Source organism: Anomaloglossus baeobatrachus, chromosome 4, assembly GCF_048569485.1.
Source record: "Anomaloglossus baeobatrachus isolate aAnoBae1 chromosome 4, aAnoBae1.hap1, whole genome shotgun sequence".
Classification (NCBI taxonomy): domain Eukaryota; kingdom Metazoa; phylum Chordata; class Amphibia; order Anura; family Aromobatidae; genus Anomaloglossus; species Anomaloglossus baeobatrachus.
In genome coordinates, this window is record NC_134356.1 from 55,115,611 (window position 1) to 55,134,267 (window position 18,657).

General features: G+C 43.5%; 1 protein-coding gene across 2 annotated transcripts in view; it reads right to left on the reverse strand.

The window, feature by feature from the left end:
* SYNPO (synaptopodin) overlaps positions 1 to 18,657 on the reverse strand; it is a 154,027-nt gene that overhangs the window by 27,870 nt on the left and 107,500 nt on the right. For both annotated transcript variants that reach the window (XM_075344345.1, XM_075344346.1), the window contains one exon: positions 2,010 to 3,835. In XM_075344345.1, the coding sequence (XP_075200460.1) occupies positions 2,010 to 3,835 (1,826 nt within the window). The remainder of the gene's footprint in view (positions 1 to 2,009; positions 3,836 to 18,657) is intronic.

Below are 18,657 nucleotides of genomic sequence, written 5' to 3' on the forward strand. Positions count from 1 at the left end.
CATGAAATTTTTCATCCTCGGAGAAGTAACAGATGACATGAATGTGACTTTCCCGTAAGATGTTCTTTTACGGATAAACAACTCTGCTGCCATTACCTTGACAGACATGGAGTTCTGTGTAAGATTTATGGTTTTGGCAATGTCACATTGTGGAGTTCTTGTGAAGGTCGTGCCATGATTATATGTCTTCTGGTTTTTCATATTTTATGTGAGTGTCGTACGGTTTGTTATTACCGCTTGTACGTAAGCATTTATGATGATGAATAAGGGGGTTGTTTGCTCAATAACAGCAGACAAGAGCTGGATTAAGGATTGGGTTGGGTAGACACTCAAGCAAAAAAATAATTTGTGGGGTCCTCATCTCACATATGGGACCTGGACCCCACATGACCCAACAACATATAGGAGAGTTGGACCGCATTCACTGAGGTCTATGTGAATTACAGATACTCCCATAGACAGCAATGTAAAGGAACCCCATACATGTGTAGACATCTCTACTTGTCTAGATAGCATCGACAAATCGTTAACAGGGACCAACTTTCTTCGACTGGTATATATCACTACTAGGGTCTGGAATTGTAGCAACAGCAGTGATGTGCATACCTTTGTCCGTTGTCATTGCTTCAGAACACCGGCAGTGCTCATGATCAGAAGTCCCGGCACTACTTGTCATGTGCACTACACCTGTCCAAAGCCAGGACGCGGCTTCATAGTGCGCATGACCGGAAGTATGGGCATTCTGATCATGTGCACTGACCCTAAGCTCGGCGTCTAATGCAGTGACAATAGACACAGGTACGCACGTCACCACTGATGATACTAGACAATGGGCATTGAATGTCATGTTAGTGTGCCCCTGTGGGCCCTTGTGAGCGTGCTAAGATGCTAAGAGGGCAGACTAGTCAGGGGATATAACACCTTTGTGACTAGTCCCTGGCCTCTTTAGCATATCATAAAGGATCTATAGAAATACTTTTTCTAAAGATCTTTTTATCTATGCTAATGTATACAGGGACGGTTAGGCAGGGATTAGAAATATGCACCCAGAACTGCTCGTGGTTCTAGGTGCATTTTGCACTTGACAGGTTCCCTTTCAAAATTAACTGCATTTTCACAAAAGTTCTTAAACTCATAGGAGACATGTCCAAACATTTGATTTTATGGGGCTTTTGGTGGTCGGCAACTGGATCCCATCAAACAAAACTTCTAGACATCAGCAAAAGTTTGTTGAAGTGCTGTTACACTTTAGTCCACTCTTCCACTTTGTCATCAACCAGAGAACATACCCAACTATCATATGATATGTGATACAATCTGGTCTGAACTGTAAAATGATCATTACACCACTCAAGTAGTTGGGAACGCCATGTACCTTCTTAGCCCAGGGCACCAAACGCCTTGATCTGGCCCTGGCTCGTAATAGATCTTGGACAATTGTGTGTATATAACATGGTGTAGGGAAAAACAACCCATAAACATAAGGGACTATATATCTATGTAAGTCTTAAAATCTATGTAATTTGAAAACTATTGATGAGATCAGATTGAGTGTAAGATGTAACATTTATGAAGAAGAATAAAATGATGCAAAATAAGAGTCTGAAGCATACATACACACGCAAAGAAATCTCAATCATACAGAAGCATTTTCTTTAACATACCCATAGCAAAAAGTGCATAAATAATCAAATAGGAGAAAGCAAGAAATCAAAATAGCCAGAAGATGTGATAGATGAAGAAAGGCGGAGAACTTGAGAAGTCCAAGCAGAAAGTAGAAGGTTGAGTGTCTTTCATGAAATATTTTACATATATGTTGCTGTTCCGTTATCATTTGTATCTCAAGAAAAAGGTCTGACTATGTCATTTATATGTTTTGAGTTTTTGTTTAGATAGAGCACTATCTCACCTTCTTTGGTCTCAATACCAAAGACATTACCACTACTAATACTCCTAACTTTCACAGTAGATCAACAAAATTATTTGTAATATGGAGAAGGTTTCCACACCTGTGATTCAAGGCCTGCGTTTTTGGCAGAAAATGTTGGCCGAGGAGCTTGTATTACAGTCTTGTTTCGAGGTGATGAAACCATTGTATTGGAGAAGGGAACCGGGGATAATGGAGAAGCATGGTTGGTTGGTGTCCGTCTTCCATAGCTGGGAGGAGTATCAGGTGCTGGAGATGGTGACATATTGACAGAAGAAGGTGATCGGATAGACTGGAAGTAGGTTGGAGAATACATAGTAGGTGAAGGAACCACCGGGGAGGTTGGGCATGATGTTTGCCTGTTAAATCGATGCGATTCAAGCACCATGGGCTTGGGTGGAGGTGCAGCTTTGGGAAGACTACTCATAGGATCTTTAGTTGGTGAGAGGATAAACAAAGAAGACTGAAGTTGATATGGCTGGCGTTTAGATATTTCAAGTTCCTTTTGAGATTGCACGCTCTCTGAGGCAGTATTAGTTACAGGTGTAGATGCAGGCAGCTTAGGTGATCTTTGGTTGTTTTTGGGTTGAATAATTGAAGGAGGTGGTGTTTTTGAGGCAAATCTCCAAGATGGTGGCAAAGACATTGCAGGAGAAGGAGATCGAATGGAGTCTGATGGTATAGTGTTTTCTACCACAAATCGTTCCATTCTAGACTGTCTCCTTGCAAAAAGTTCTGCACCTTTCCCTTTATCCTCAGAAAGGGCTTGCACTGGCGTAAGTGGTGGCTTTGGACTAATACCCGGGGACTTTAGACTGGATGACCAATCGTGTATTGTATCAGCTTGGTTAGCATTGTTTGTTGCATTGGGTGACTTATTAAGAAAATTTGAAGCTTCTGCGCCAAGTGCAAATGGCTCATCTTCAGTTGATAACTCTCTTTGATGGTCCCTATGTTTTCGTCTCTCATCTGCAGTTTGCACCATTGAGAGGAGGTCTGGGTTAGGTGCCATCTTTGGCTTTTCAATAAATGTGAACATTGATTTCTTAGGTCCCTTACGTGCTGCTATAGTCTCTAGAATACCGGTCTTTGGCTGAGGTGCAAGTCTTGTTTCTCCATGGTTAATCCCTTGCTGGACAGGAGTAATATGTGCTGGCTCTATGGGATATAAAGCTGAGTAAGCAGGAGGAGATCGAACACGTGAAACTGGTGGAGGACTTGATAACGTTTCTGCATAAGTAGGGGGTGGTGGAAGGTCAATCGTAGGACTTTTTTCTGAAGAAGACACATTTCTCTTGGCAGATGATTGACCTCCAAAAGGTTTAGCTGTTCGGTTAGCTACTGATATTGGTTTTGAGAATGTTAATTGAACTTCACAGTATTGTGTGTTTGGTGAGCCATTTTGTTCTTTCTTCACAGGAGTTTCTGCTTCTTGGTTAGTTTCTATTACTAAACCATTAGTGTTAGAGTTGGAAACCATTAAAGTTTCCTTGAGATATGCACTAAGAGGTCCTTGATGGTCTTCCTCTGAAGCACTTGGTGAAGGTGCTCGTTTATCTATAGGAAGGAAATCACTTTCTTTGGTCTCATCTCCCAACATATCATCGGTTCCACCTGTACTTTCATGGTTGGTGGAAGTCTCTTCCATACTGAAGAAATGTGAGTGCTTCTGAGAGCCAAACTGAAGTTCTGTCTTTTTCAAATCAGAAAGTTTTATACCATGTTGAGCTCCAGATTGTTGTGCAAGTTTCTTTTCCTCAAAAGCTTTTATCCGTTGACGACGTCGGTGAAACAGTTGAGCCCCCTTTGAACAACTTCCAGAAGGACTCAGTTGGGAAGCATCGTTGTCACTAAGCAATTGTGCTTCCTTCAACTCTTTCTCTGTGAGACTGATGCTTCTTGGAATATCTAAGGAAAAAGAAGAGAATATGGTTACTTAACTTTAAGTATAAAGCAAAAATAAACAGTTACTAAATGAGAAGAAACGAGAAAGAATCACAGTTCTTGGATGGGTTTTTTCAACAAACCACTGGTAGGATTTAGTAACAGAATATTATTTTCCAGCCTAATAGTGTGACATATACGTTGTATTTATACCATCACTTTACATATGACATATACGTTAGGTTAAACAGCGAGGGAGTTCCATCTCTAGTTAGTGAGGAAACGGGATCCATAATCTTCAACCATAGCAAGTAGAAAAGGAGTAGACATCTTCTACAAGATACCTTTGAATGAAGATGAAGAATGACTGGAATGTCAGGCCAGTCAAAACACATATTATATTCCATAACACTATTTTTTTGTGGCCTTTATGTCTGGTGAGCTTGAAGGCCGAGGCGGTCTTATCTCGCTAACGAAGCTTTGTTTACATGGGTGCTCCTTTATCTGCTCTTTGTTCTCCGAAAGAAAGGGGGAAATCCGACCCACCAGAGACATATCACTTTGCTCAATAATACCGATGTGATTGTAATGAAGAAGCAACTGTAGAGGGCCATATTTTAGATTTTCGAATGCGCCTCTCCCAACCTTATGAACACCACTGATGAAAACCAAGTGATACTAGGACATAATTATGGGAGTAGTTTCCAGAATGTGACCCTGACTGTCGATAATGAATTTCCTATCTATAAACCATTGTCCAATGAGTTTATGGGGTCATCTTACATCTCTTTTATTTTACCTCCTGAATGTGCTTTATGACTTGTTGGCACATCTTATAACTTTCTCTAGAAGTCTTTGGGATTTGAAGCAGATTTTATGGCCGTTATAAAGCTATTATTGCTCTAATATGTTACTATTTTAGTTAGATTTTACTACATGTAGAAGATTGATATAGGATCAAATAGTGAGCAACACAATTTTTGGGGGGATTGTCCCCACGCTGGTTTGAAGTACACAGAGATAATTGGTATCTAAGTGCTACATTTCCCCAATATCAACACATTTGGCCGACAGTGTAAGGGGGTGCTGGCTGATCGATGGTCGGGAGAGATATTGACTGGGCATGTCCAATTTCAGACTGCCGATTACATTGTTCGCTCTGATATAAGCTGCTGACCGACATATCAGTCGTCAGCTTTCTCATGGAAAACAAAGGCGTGCTAGGCCAAGCAAGTTCGCCTTTGTATGGGAGTGTGGGCTGAGATGGCTCCTGTTCAAAGGATAATCTAGGGTAAATCCACAGAATTTTCACAAAGAAATCCACATGATTGCTATTTTTGCACTTTGGATTTGTTGCTGAATTTCACAAAAGATACCTCTCATATGAGAGGTATGAGGGTATTTTAGGAGTTTTTGGAGCAAAAATTGAGCAGATACTCTCCAGGGTAAATTCATAGAGTGGTAGAGTTGGAAGAGACCACAAGGGCCATCGGGTCCAACCCCCTGCAAGTGCAAGTTTTCCTAAATCATCCCAGCTATGTGTTTATTTAGGTCCTGCTTGAAGATTTCCATTGATGGAGAGCTCACTACCTACAAAATATTCCAGGTTGGGTCTGATCAGCATTATGTTACGTGCACACAATGCATTTTTCAGGTGGTAAAAGTGCCCTATAAAATTAACATGATGCACAGCAATGTCAAGGCGGCATTGCTGTGCACATGTTCTGTTTTATGTTACTCCTTTTTATTCCCCTACACGGTCCAGAAACACTGAATCAGTTAAAAGAAATTACATGCTCATACTTCACAACACAGAACAAAACACATAGCGGATCAGCTGCAAGAACAACAGCAACACCGCCGGTAAAGCAGCTGCAGACCTTCTACCAAGATGGTAGAAGGTCTGCAAACTATGTCATAGGAAGAATGGCTAAAAGAAATAGGGATGTTTAGTTTGAAAAAGAGAACGCCGAGAGGAGACTTAATAGCGGCCTACAAATATCTGAAAGGAGGTCACAGTACAGAGGGAACTACCCTATTCTCATTAGCACAAGGAAGTACAAGAAGCAATGGGATGAAACTTAAAGGAAGGAGATTCAGATTAGATATTAGGAAAAACGTTCTGACAGTGAGTGCAGTCAGGGAGTGCAACAGTCTACTACAGGAGGTTGTGAGCTCTCCATCAATGGAAATCTTCAAGCGAAAACTAGATAAATATATAGCTGGGATGATTTAGGAAAACCTGCACTTACAGGGGGTTGGACCCGATGGCCCTTGAGGTCCCTTCCAACTTTACCATTCTATGATTTTATGAATCTAAGGATATTACCACCAGCATTTTACTGAAGGGTCTTTGTTTGGGAAAAGTTGGCTCTGTGTGCGCATAGCCCAAATCCTCCTCAAAAGCTACTTAAAAACTTGGTGTTTCGGTCCAGTTTCTGCTTCGAAAATTCAGCAAGAAGACTGAGCCTTGGGCCATGGTTACACGTACAGTATTTTACGTCAGTATTTGTAGCCAAAACCAGGAGGGGGTGAACAATACAGAAGTGGTGCTCGTGTTTCTATTATACTTTTCCTCTAATTGCTCCACTCCTGGCTTTGGCTTACAAATACTGAGGTAAAATACTGACCAAATACTGAATGTGTGAACGTGGCCCAAGTCCAGAAAGGAAGAGCTTCCCACTAAAATTCAATTTTACCCGTTGACTTACAGATTTGTTCAAATCATGGTGAAATCGAAAAAATTAAAGTGACCTTAAAATAGTCCCCCAAAAATTGGTTAAAATTATTAATTTTTGAGTGTTCTGTGGTTATTGTTTGTCTGCAATACTCATACATTCCATTGAACATGGCACTATTGTGTTCTACGCACTTAACGAGGCACCCGCTTGGTATGGCATACTCATCATTTTCACATAAGCTAATTGTCTAATGTTGACATAGCGGTGCACTCATTCCAACCCAAAATTGTTATTTGTCAGGGCACAGGAAGCCTGGTCCTTGCTATGTCTACATACAACAAAAGTGCCACATACATCTATTATCTCCAGTCCACTAGACGTCTATACGTTCTGAATAGAAACAGAGAACGGCTAATTATCCAGGAAGTTACCAGCAGATTGTAAGGACGATAAAGAGTAACGACAGAGGCAACGATGAAGAATGAAAAACTAAAGTAATGTACGCAAATGACCGCATTGCCTGGCATGTATGTCATGCATCATTAGGATGGTGAGGACAGACTTCTATGGAATTGTGTCACACTGAGAGCATGGATCTTGTTTTTTTTATCTGGAAAATTTCTATACGAAATGTTTTCTTGTGAAAACTCAAGTCAAGTTGGCTTATGCCAACTCTTGGTCAAAGATTTGTGAAGTCGAATTCCTCTGCTAAAAGTCAAACAGTCCCAGTAAAATTCCTATTTTCCAAGAAAAATTGCCACCCAGTAGTAGTTATTATGTAATAGCTCGTTAATTATATTTTAAGGACTGATAAGCCTTACAGGAGCTGTTCTTCAAAGCCAGGAGCTGAAGAGAACATCATGGCTCTTGCTTGAGAGATCTTATTATAGTTGAAGAACTACAGAACTTTCTATATACTCCCGATAAACCCCAAATTTTCCAGTAGTAGACCTCATAATAACAAGAGTGATTTTTTTTATATTGTCGAGAAAGCAGAGTAAGGCTATGTTCATACATATCCCTGTTTTTTCAAAAATAAGTCCTCCCCCAAAAATAAGCCCTAGCAGGAATTTTCAGCATTTTCGAAGCAAGGCTTAAATATAAGCCCTACCCCGAAAATAAGCTCTAATCGCGTTTCAATAATGACATGTCCATGCAGCTAAAAAAGTTAAAGAATACTGCAGGACACTTCATTATAGAAAGCAGATGCCCGCAAAAGAGAGAAGGAAGAAGACCCCACAATCATACTCACCAGATGCCAAACGGGAGGACCTGTGGTGGAACACACACATCAGATTGCACAACAACATCAGATCGCACACCAACACACACACACACACACACATCAGATTGCACACACACACAATCACACATCAGAACGCACACCCACACTCACCACATCTGGCGATACCGACTGATTCTGGCCGGCAGGGGAACCTGGTACGCAGTACAGTGGAGTGCGAGGACCTGAGGTGGAATGCATGGAGGACTCAGCTGTAGAATGGATCAATGCTTTCAACCGCAGGTCTTCGCGCTCCACTGCACTACGTCTCATCTTCCCCTGCCGGCCAGAAGAAGTTGGTATCACCAGATGTGGTGAGTGTGTGTGTGCGATCTGATATGTGATTGTGTGTGTGATCTGATGTGTATGTGTGCATGAGTGTGTGTGATCTGATGTACGTGAGTGTCTCAGCCAGAAGCAGAGGAGGACCGCGTGGAGCATACCTGCTGGGAGCACCTGCTGAAGATGTCACGAGGACCTGGGAGCCACGCAATTGTCCAGGGTCTGGTAAGTATGATTCTCCTCAGAAGGGGAGTCTACTTTTTTGGGGGGTGAACTTATCTTCAACTGCGTTTTCCCAGGAAAAACCCTACCCCAAAAATAAGCCCTAGTGTTTTTTTCGGGGCAAAAAAAATAATAAGGCAGTGTCTTATTTTTGGAAAAACAAGGTAGTTGTTTGAGGACTTTTTTGGGTGTCAGTCTTCTCCAAAATCCTCTTCAAAACCCCTTTCAAACATGCTTCAAAAACTGTTTTTATTCTTTTCTATGGGAAATCCTCTTTGCTGTTGAGCTGAGGATTTTTGATTTTTCCTGAAAAATGCAAACTGGAAAAAAAAACAAGGCAGTATTAAAAGGCTGAAAAAAACCCCCAAAAAACATTTCAGGAAAAAAACTTTTCCAAAATCCATAAAACAACCTCTTGAAATTCACTTGAGAAAAAGAAAAATTGCCCAAAAAAGAAATGTTTTCTGAAAAGGTTTCCACTTGAAATACTCATTGTTTTTAACTCCTCAAAAAACTCAGAGAAAACATTGCCTTTATACATTCAATCAAACTTTCCCCCAAACTGACACGAACCATCAAGATTTTACTATGGACTAAATATTGTATTTTTGCTCCCATGTTCCCTATTATGTAAAGTAGAAGGCCCCGATTTGTCTTCTCCGGTCTTAAAAAAGGGAGAACAGGATTAAGATGCACCAAATCCATTAGGGTCGTGCCATCTCTTAATGAATTTGGCACATCTTGAACTGCCGAGTGTTTCGACCACAAATATTATTCCAGCCTGGGGCCTGCGTAATTTATGCCACTTTTGTTTTATAAATTATGAGCTGGCCGGAACTTGTGTAAAACGCTGCAAACTTCTTGCGCAACTTTAAATTCCGGTGGAAACTCCTTGATGAATTGGGGCAGAAGAGACTAGGAGGACACTGCGTGAAATATTTTGCATGCCAATCCTTCACATGTACTAGTGACCCCACAATATTGACAACCGCCACCGTTAGATCATTTTATAACTTGCTCCACGTTCTTGTGGGGGAATGTTTTCCATATGGGATCGATTTGCGACAGACACGTTCAACTTTCAGGATACTTCTCCAACAGCATTTTCAGTACCTCCAAACAGGAGAGATGAAAACTAAATTCGTGCTAGAAATGTGAAAAACTCATTGGAAAAAGGGTCCATACTAAGGATTAGTAGCAATTGAGTAGTGATGAGGGGGCACTATCATGCTCAGGTGCTCGGTACGCATTAATTGTGGTGAGCGAGCACTACCATGCCTGGGTGCTCGGCACTTGTAACTAGTGTTGAGTGGGCACTACCATGCTCAGGTGCTTGGTATTCGTATCTAGTGATGAGCGGGCACTACCATGCTCGGGTGCTCGGTATTCATAACTAGTGATGAGTGAGCATACCTTGCTTAGGTGCTCAGTTCTCATAACTAGTGATGAGTGGGCACTACCATGCTTGGGTGCTCGGTACTCGTAACTAGTGATGTTGCAGGCACTACCATGCTCGAGTGGTCGGCACTAATAATAACTAGTGATGAACGGGCACTACCATGCTCAAGTGCTAGATACTCGTAACTAGTGATGAGCGGGCACTACCATGGTCGGGTGCTCCGTATTCATAACTAGTGATGAGCGAGCACTACCATGCTCGGGTCCTCAGTACTTATAACTAGTGATGAGCGAGCACTACCATGCTCGGGTCCTCAGTACTTGTAACTAGTGATGAGCGAGCACTACCATGCTCGGGTCCTCAGTACTTAGAACTAGTGATGAGCGAGCACTACCATGCTCGGGTGCTCAGTACTTGTAACTAGTGATGAAAGAGCACTACCATGCTCAGGTGCTCAGTACTTGTAACTAGTGATGAGCGAGCACTAACATGCTCAGGTGCTCAGTACTTGTTAAGAGCAGTTGGATGTTTGGATGGGTGTGACTCCAGTACATATAATGGAAGTGGGAAAGGGGGACTCAAGCATTTCTCTAGGAAATCTTCTGGAAAAATGCTTGAGTCCATCAAACTTGGGTACTAGAGTCACACCCATCCGAGTATCCAACTGCTACTAACTAGTACCAAGCACCTGAGCATGGTAGTGCTCACTCATCACTACCAATGAGGTCTTGATATTTTTGTGGAAAAGTGAGCCAAACTCTTCTCACAACTGAACTTCAAAATTTTAGAAAAATTTCCCTTCAAGACCTCTAATGATCATTACATAAGATCAAAGTTACTAAGGAAAAATATATGGAGTGCCACTTTCTCTCCATTCTTCTTAGACCGAGCTGACATTTCCACCGGCTGAACGTGTGTTTCTTGGAATATGGAGCTATTTTAAGACCGGTTTATTCTGATCCATAATTGGCTCCATGTGTAAGTATAAGTGCAGGGTATGGCGGGGGAACAGGTCTGCTGTAAAAACCTGCAATATTCCTTCTGTGTCTTGGTATGAAATTGTCTTTTTAAATTCTAATTTCTGTTCATTAGGCTCATAACCTAATCTAATTAACTAATTATAAAGCATTTACAGCCTAATAACTTTCCAATACATGAAAAAATGGGTGTGAATTTTTTTTGCAGCCATAAAGGTGGCCATATTGAGGCCAGGGGCTCCTAGACTGTCCCTTTTCTCGAAGGTAGGCTTGATGGTAGCCAGGTTCAAGCCCCCAGTGTGGGTGTCAACTTTTTTTGCAGCCATAAAAGTGGCCATATTGAGGCCTACCAAGCTTTTCAAGACTAATGCGGGCGTCACACGGTACGATATATCTGGCGATATGTCATCGGGGTCACGTCGTTAGTGACGCACATCCGGCATCGTCAGAGATATCGTACCGTGTGACACCTATGAACGAGCAGAAATACTCACCTTCTCGTTCATCGTTGACACGTTGTTCATTTTCATAATCTCGTTCATCCTTCTGTGCTCCGGTTGTTCATCGCTCCCGTGGCAGCACACATCGCTCCGTGTGACACTCCGGGACCAACAAACACAGATTACCTGCGTCCCGCTGGCAATGCGGAAGGAAGGAGGTGGGCAGGATGTTTACGTCCCTCTCATCTCCGCCGCTCCGCTTCTATTGGCCGGCTGCCCTGTGACGTCGCTGTGACGCCGAACGTCCCTCCCCCTTCAGGAAGAGGATGTTCACCGCCCACAGCGACGTCCCCCGGGAGGTAAGTACGTGTGACGGGGGGTTAACGACTTTGTGCGCCACAGGCAACTAATTGCCTGTGACGCACAAACGACGGGGGTGGGTGCGATCGCTTATGCGATCGCACGATTTATCATCCCGTGTGACGCCCGCATAAGAAACACCTGAATAGTATCTTAACAATGGTTAGAATGGCAAGCGATCAGATGTTTTTGCAGAGTGGTGCATAGCGGTACTTATGGGCAAGAGATTGACTTTAGACACCCGGGATTGCTACATGAAAGACATGGCCCTGAATGCGTGTGTCATGGGGTATGTACCAATGGAACAGGAGCTCCTAGACTGATACTTAGACTAGGGCCACTGCGCTGTCCCTTATCTCAAAGGTACTGCTCGATGGTAGCCAGATTCGAGCCACCAGCGTGACCCTGTCTCCTGTCCAAGCCCTGATACTACTCCTGCCACACCCAGGGAGCAGGCCGGAAACCCAGTAACGAAAACCCCACAAATAGGCACCGACAAGAGTAAATGAAAACTCATGCACACTGCACTCAAACACAAAGGAGGGACAGTATGTGAACTGTGGAGCAATGTAAAAGGGGTAGGAAATAATACACACCCTGCAGCACTGCAACTTATAGATCACCATAGAACTGGATAACCACAGGAACCGAGGCAGCAGTAGCTATATCTGGCACTCAGACCCAGAATCCAGAACCTTATAAAGGGTGAAGGCAGCTGAGGATGGTAATCAGCAGCCTGAGCTCTCAGCAGATGATCACAAGCCAGCAAAAATTAACTCATACTGTACTGGAGAGCAGTGAAGCCAGAACCAGCCAATGCCCATCACAGGCTGTGCAACTAAGGAATCCCGGCTGTTTGTTGGACTCTGCAGTGGGAACATAAGACACCTGGGATGCGGAATTGTGGAGCACGGTATATCATGGGACACGGCATTGTGGAGCATGGTATATTATGGGGCATAGTATACAGTGGGGCACAGTATACAGTGGAGCACTATGCCTGCTGTCCTTGGTGACACTTTAGACATATCAGGATCACTTTGCAGGCCCCAACAAAATTGCTCCACACTGTGTCCCTAAATTTCATCCTCGCTTTTCCTTTTGGAAACACCCAGAAGGGGAGGGGAGAGGTGCTTAGCAATGCCGTGCCCCATGATATACCGTGCTCTGCATTGCCATGCCTCATAATATACTGTGCTCTGCAATGCTGCGCCCTATGATATAGCGTGGAACTGGATCTGATCTCGTTTAGGAAGTGTCTGCTACAAAGACAATGGTGGTCCTCAGCAGAGCCAAAAACAACCGATCGGTAGGGGTGTGGGATGTCAGACCCAACCACCACTGATCCGATATGGATGACCAGTGCATTTTTTGCGGTGGTACGCGCTGGTACGGCGTACCGGAAAATCTGAAGAGCGCTGAGGATAAGCACCTCTGGCTCTGTCCACATGGCTAATTTGTAAATTTGCTATATCATCAGCCATTGGCTGGAGCAGGGTGACCTCTGTGTCTCCCCCCCCCTCCCGATCTGATTGGAGCTAACATCCATGTGACGCTATCCCTCCAATCAGATGTGGAAGGGCGGTGGGTGCCCGTCCTCTTCAAGATGTTCATGGACGCTGAAGATCGATGTCACGGCCGGTCACCCCGATCTGCTGCCATCCGGTAAGGTATTTGCTCCCCTCTGCTGTCTTCCACCCCCCCGACCTCTGTTGCCCCCCGTCGTCCGATTCAACCCCCCCCCCCACGACCTCCGCTCCCTTCCACCTGCCCTGTAATCACTGTGCTGCTCCTGCCGCCGGTAATCGGGTCCCCCAGTACTCGCCCCCCCATCCCCCAGTGCTCACCCTCCCCCCCCTGCTTCCCCCTGCTACCACCGGCCGCTCCCAGCTGCTAAGCGGGAGCACTAGAAAAAAAAATCTCACACTTACCAGTCTGCAGCCTCCCGGGATACGTCTGATCGGCTTCAGGACCTGCCGGTAATCAGCTGATGCAGTCACGCTACGGCATCAGCTGACAGTCTAAGCCCAGCGGTGGGGCCGGCTTTATACTGCCCAGCTGGTGTAAGCGATCAGGTGATGCTCTGAGGTGACTGCAGCAGCTGATTACCGGCGGCTCCTGGAGCGATCAGTCGTGTCCCGGGATTTTGCAGACAGGTGAGTAGTTTTTTTTTTGCACTGATGAATCAGCTGATTGTATAAATGGCTTTTATACAATCAGCTGATGTGTCATGTGATTCATGTCCTTTAACCTGACATCATCTGATCGCTTTGCCTTCCAGCAAACCGATCAGGTGATATTGGATCCGGATTGGACGGCGCGGGACCCTTGACCCAGAATTACTGCGGAGGGGGGTTCTTTATTTCAATAAAGATGGAGTCACTAATTGTGTTGTGTTTTATTTCTAATAAAAATATTTTCTCTGTCCAGTGTTTTTTTTTATCTTTACTAGAAATTCATGGTGGCCATGTCTAATATTGGCGTGACACCATGAATTTCGGGCTTAGGGCCAGTTGATAATATACAGCTGGCCCTAACCCCTTATTACCCAGTGAGCCACCCATCACCAGGGCCGCTGGAAGAGTTGGACACAGCAACAGAATATGGCGCTTCTATGAAAGCGCCATTTTCTGGGGAGGCTGCGGACTGCAATTCGCAGCAGGGGTGCCCAGAAAGCTTGGGCACTCTGCGCTGCAGATTCCAATCCCCAGCTGCCTAGTTGTACCAGGCTGGACACAAAATTTGTGCGAAGCCCACGTCATTTTTTTTTTTCTTAAATTATTTCATGAAATTCATGAAATAATTAAAAAAAGGGCTTCCCTATATTTTTGGTTCTCAGCCGGGTACAAATAGGCAGCTGGGGGTTGGGGGCAGCCCGTACCTGCCTGCTGTACCTGGCTAGCATACAGAAATATGGCAAAGCCCACGTCATTTTTTTTTTTTTTTACATTTTACGTTTTTGGGTAAAAAACTCCTGCATACAGTCTTGGCTGAAGGATGCTGAGCCTTGTAGTTCAGCAGCTGCTGTCTGCTCTCCTGCATAAACTAGTGGATGGAGTATGCTGAGCCTTGTAGTTCTGCTCCCCTGCCTCTCTCTCCAGCATACAGTACCGTATGTAGTATGTAGTAAACCGTGCACAGGATCTCCCGGCAGCACGACAGCAACGACAGTACCAGCCCTCAATCTTGGCCGCTGGCGCCTAACAGCACCCCTCTCCCCCGCTCCTCGTCTCAGAGATGCGTACCAGCAAATATCTTTTTACAAAAAAAGCACTGTGGATGACCTATCCTAACGATATGTCATCAATACTACTACCTGGACAACCACTTTATCTGCAACAATAAAAGTTGTCACCTAAAGGGTAGGCACTAACTTCAAATTCATAGTAGTCCGACCAACTTAACCCAAAGTGATGCTGAAAACAAGGTTCTGAAATGCGTGAGCGCCATTTATTCTTTATGGGATTGCTGATAATGGTTGACTACAGCGCTCAGCTATATCCGGTAGTCCAAAAGATAATGAATGGAGCAGTGGCGCATTTACGTCTGGGCATGAAAACTTTCAGTGTTTGGTATAACCCGTTTACTCTTTCCTGAGTGTGCAGGTTTGGGGATAGCTATTGTCCCGATTAGCGTATGGCCAACAGCTAGCTAAACCGTATGGTCAGCTTCAGCCTGACTCTCCAAAAGGAGGCATGTAAAATGTAATTGCAATTTTTATACTTATTTTTTCATAGAAGCCTATACAGAAAAAACGCACAAAAAAACCTCACAATTCAACAAGACAAAAAGCACAGAGGTCATGAGTTTTGAAGAAATCACATCCACTTTTGCTTCAATTGTTATACACAGAACAAAAAAAAAACAAAGAGGAAAAAAAGCAATAGTTACGCTAGGTTTTATCATGGCCTAGGGTGCGTCCAATTTCTGGAAAAATTGCATAGTCAAAATTTGCTGCCTTTTTGAAAATTCTCATCTGGTTTCCCAGGACGGAACTAGAACTCATGAGCTCTTTGTCCGTAGGAAGCAGCTCTACCATTGAGCCACTGCCTGTACTTTTTGGAAATGCTGCAAATTTTTCTCTGAAAATTGCTATGAATATCTGCAACATAAACTGTAGATGTCAAATCTGAGAGTTTTCTCTTTCTAAAATCTCATCAACATTGTTGTAAAATGCAGAAGAAAATCTGGACACGACTCAACGTTCTAAGACCTGTCAGTCAGTTTAGGAGAGAAAAGATTCAGCTGCAGCAGGGAGGAGGGTCACTGAGAAGCTGTCAATCAAGCTTGAAAATACTTGCCAGAATGGCTACATAATACCGGTATTAAGACGAGTATTTTATGAGAGATCGAGAGTTCAAGCATATTCCTTCTATGCACACCTAGTCTAGCTGACATCAGCAGCTTGTACTGAGCAGGGTGAGATGTCATCAGGAAGGAGGGATATTGAGGAGCTGTCAGGCAGGCTAGGAGAGAAAAGATTCTGAAGTAGCAGGGAGGGTCACTATGAAGCTGTCAATCAGGCTAGGTGAGGGGACATTCAGCAGCAGGGAAGAGGGACACAGGTTTCAGTCAGGTTAGGAGAGAAAAGATTCAGCAGCAGGAAAGAGGGTCACTGAAAAACTGTTAATCAGGCTATATAAGGGAAGATTCAGCAACAGGGAAGAGACACACTGAGTTGTCAGTCAGGCTAGAAGAGAATAGATTCAACAGCAGCAGGGAGGAAGGTCACTGAAAAGCTGTCAATCAGACCAGGTGAGGGGAGATTCAGCAGCAGGGAGGAAGGTCACTGAGAAGCTGTCAATGAGAGTTGGGAGGGAGTGAGGGGAGACTCAGCAGCAGGGAAGAGGGACACTGAGGAGCTGTTAGTCAGGCTAGGAGAGAATAGATTAAGCAGCAGCAGGGAGGAGGGTCACTGAGAAGCTGTCAATAAGACCAGGTGCGGGGAGATTCAGCAGGGAAGGGGGTCACTGAGGAGCTGTCTGTCAGGCTAAGTAAAAAAAGATTCAGCAGGAGAAAGGAGGAGGCTTACTGAGACGCTGTCAATCAGACCAGGCGAGGGGAGATTCAGAAGCAGGTAAGAGGGACACTGAGGAGCTGTCAGTAAGGCTAGGAGAAATAAGATTCAGCAGCAGCAGGGAGGAGGGTCACTGAGAAGCTGTCAATCAGACTAGGTGAGCGGATATTCAACAGCAGTTTCTAAACCTTACAAACTTTTTCAAATAAAAGAAAGAGAATAAGGAAAACCGAGACCCTCTTGAACATGAGAAGCCCGCTTGCTTCGCTTTGTCTCAGCTAATCTCCAGCTCCGCCGCAAGGAATGTAAAATACCGCATTTTAGGTTACTTTCAAGACAAACGATTTTAATTCGATATCCGTCTCTTTTCCTTTTTTTGTCGTGGCCAAAACCAATGTATTTTTATTGGCCGCGTGTGCAAGAAGAGAGGGAGGAAAAACAGAACTGGCCTCAACAAATATGGCCGACATCACAACCCAAATCCTGCAATTTGCTGCAAGATAAAAGAGCCGGTTGGAGACACCGGTAATCCCACCCGCTTACAATAATAGAAGGGTATTATAGGGGTTTTGCTGCTGACATTTTAGCTTATAAATGTAAAAAAAAATCATTAAAGTTTGCCAGCTGCTTTCTAACAATGGTGCGCTCTTTCACAGTCAGTGAGAAACAAATGCAGCAGAGCTGACAAAATTAGGGTCCTTTCAATGTGTAGTTTATATAAGCTTGTTAAGTCATTATTAAAGGGGACCTTTTACTTGTCATAAACATGGATATTTTTTTTTTACTTGATGTAAATGCTGCTTTTTTCCTGAATCCGGCGTTGTTTTTCTTTTTTTCTTGCGCCTCTCCAGTCCTGAGATATGGCCTTTTGTCCACTATATATAAATGTAGTATTGTTACAAGTGGGTGTGGTACTTAACTGTCCTCAGGGGAGGGCTTCTTGAGAACCACGCCTACTTGGCTAACAAGACTAGCATTATATGAAGGAAAGAGAGGGCCATATTTCACAAACGGAGAGACGCAAGAACAAAAGAAAAACTATTCCAGATTCCGGAGCACATCGGCATTTACACCTGATAAAAATAAATATAACAAATCTTCTTAAAGGGGTTTTCAAGTTTATATATATACGGTATATATATATATATATATATATATATATATATATATATATATATATATATATATATACACACTGTATATATAGAATGAAAAGTTCTGGAGATTTCTGTTACACATTTCTCAGCATTTTCAATATCTCAGTCTGCTGTCAGTGAATGAAAGCATTCAGCTCACAGAGCATTGTCTATACTGAGAACAATAAAACTATGAGGGAGAAGAAGAAGAAATCTCTGGGACTTAAAGGGATTCTGTCAGCAGGTTTCTGCAATGTAATCTGAAGACAGCATGCTGCAAGAGTTAAAACTTCAGTCCTGTGTCTGTTATCTCACAGTCTTTTTTTGTTCACCTGCAATGTTAGCATAAGCTTTTTATCTTTATCATTAGTGGGTCTCAGCAGTGTGTGAACTCTAGTCAGACTCTGTCCCCATCTGTGATTAGCAGCTTCTGTCTAAGGAAATGTACACTGAAAGCCTGGTGTGGACAGGGGCAGCTCTCTGGGCTCTGCTACATGCAAAATCTAAAATCTTTCACTGTGTGAGAATAACTGTAGCCACTAATCTAAGTGATACATTATTGAACTCAGGTCCTCTTTGCCTACATCATGCTACTCTTAGATGAGGTAGCAAAAACCTGGTGACAGATTCCCTTTAAAAAGGGGTTTTCCACTTTTGGAAACCCCTGTTCCTTGGCTGCAATTTGTTTTAGAAAAACTAACTGAACTTTACTCACCCTCCCCAGGTCCAGAGCAGAATTTCCACCTTTGCTCCCAATACCTGTTATTACCTGAAGTGCTGACGTCACATTAACAGCGCTGCAGCCAATCAGTGAGCTCAGAAGCTTGTGCTGTCAGCAAGGGGCAGAGCTGCTGAGTTCAGTGATTGGCTGTAGTGCTGTCAAGGTGCAAACAATATCACAGGCAAAAAAAAAAATCATTGCTGGACCTGGGAAGAGTGAGTAAAGCACAGTACATTTTTTTTAAATATTGAAATTGGAAAACCCCTTTAAAAATCCAGTTTAGTTTCTGCTACGATTTTGCAAGCACCATTCGGGTAGATGAGATACTG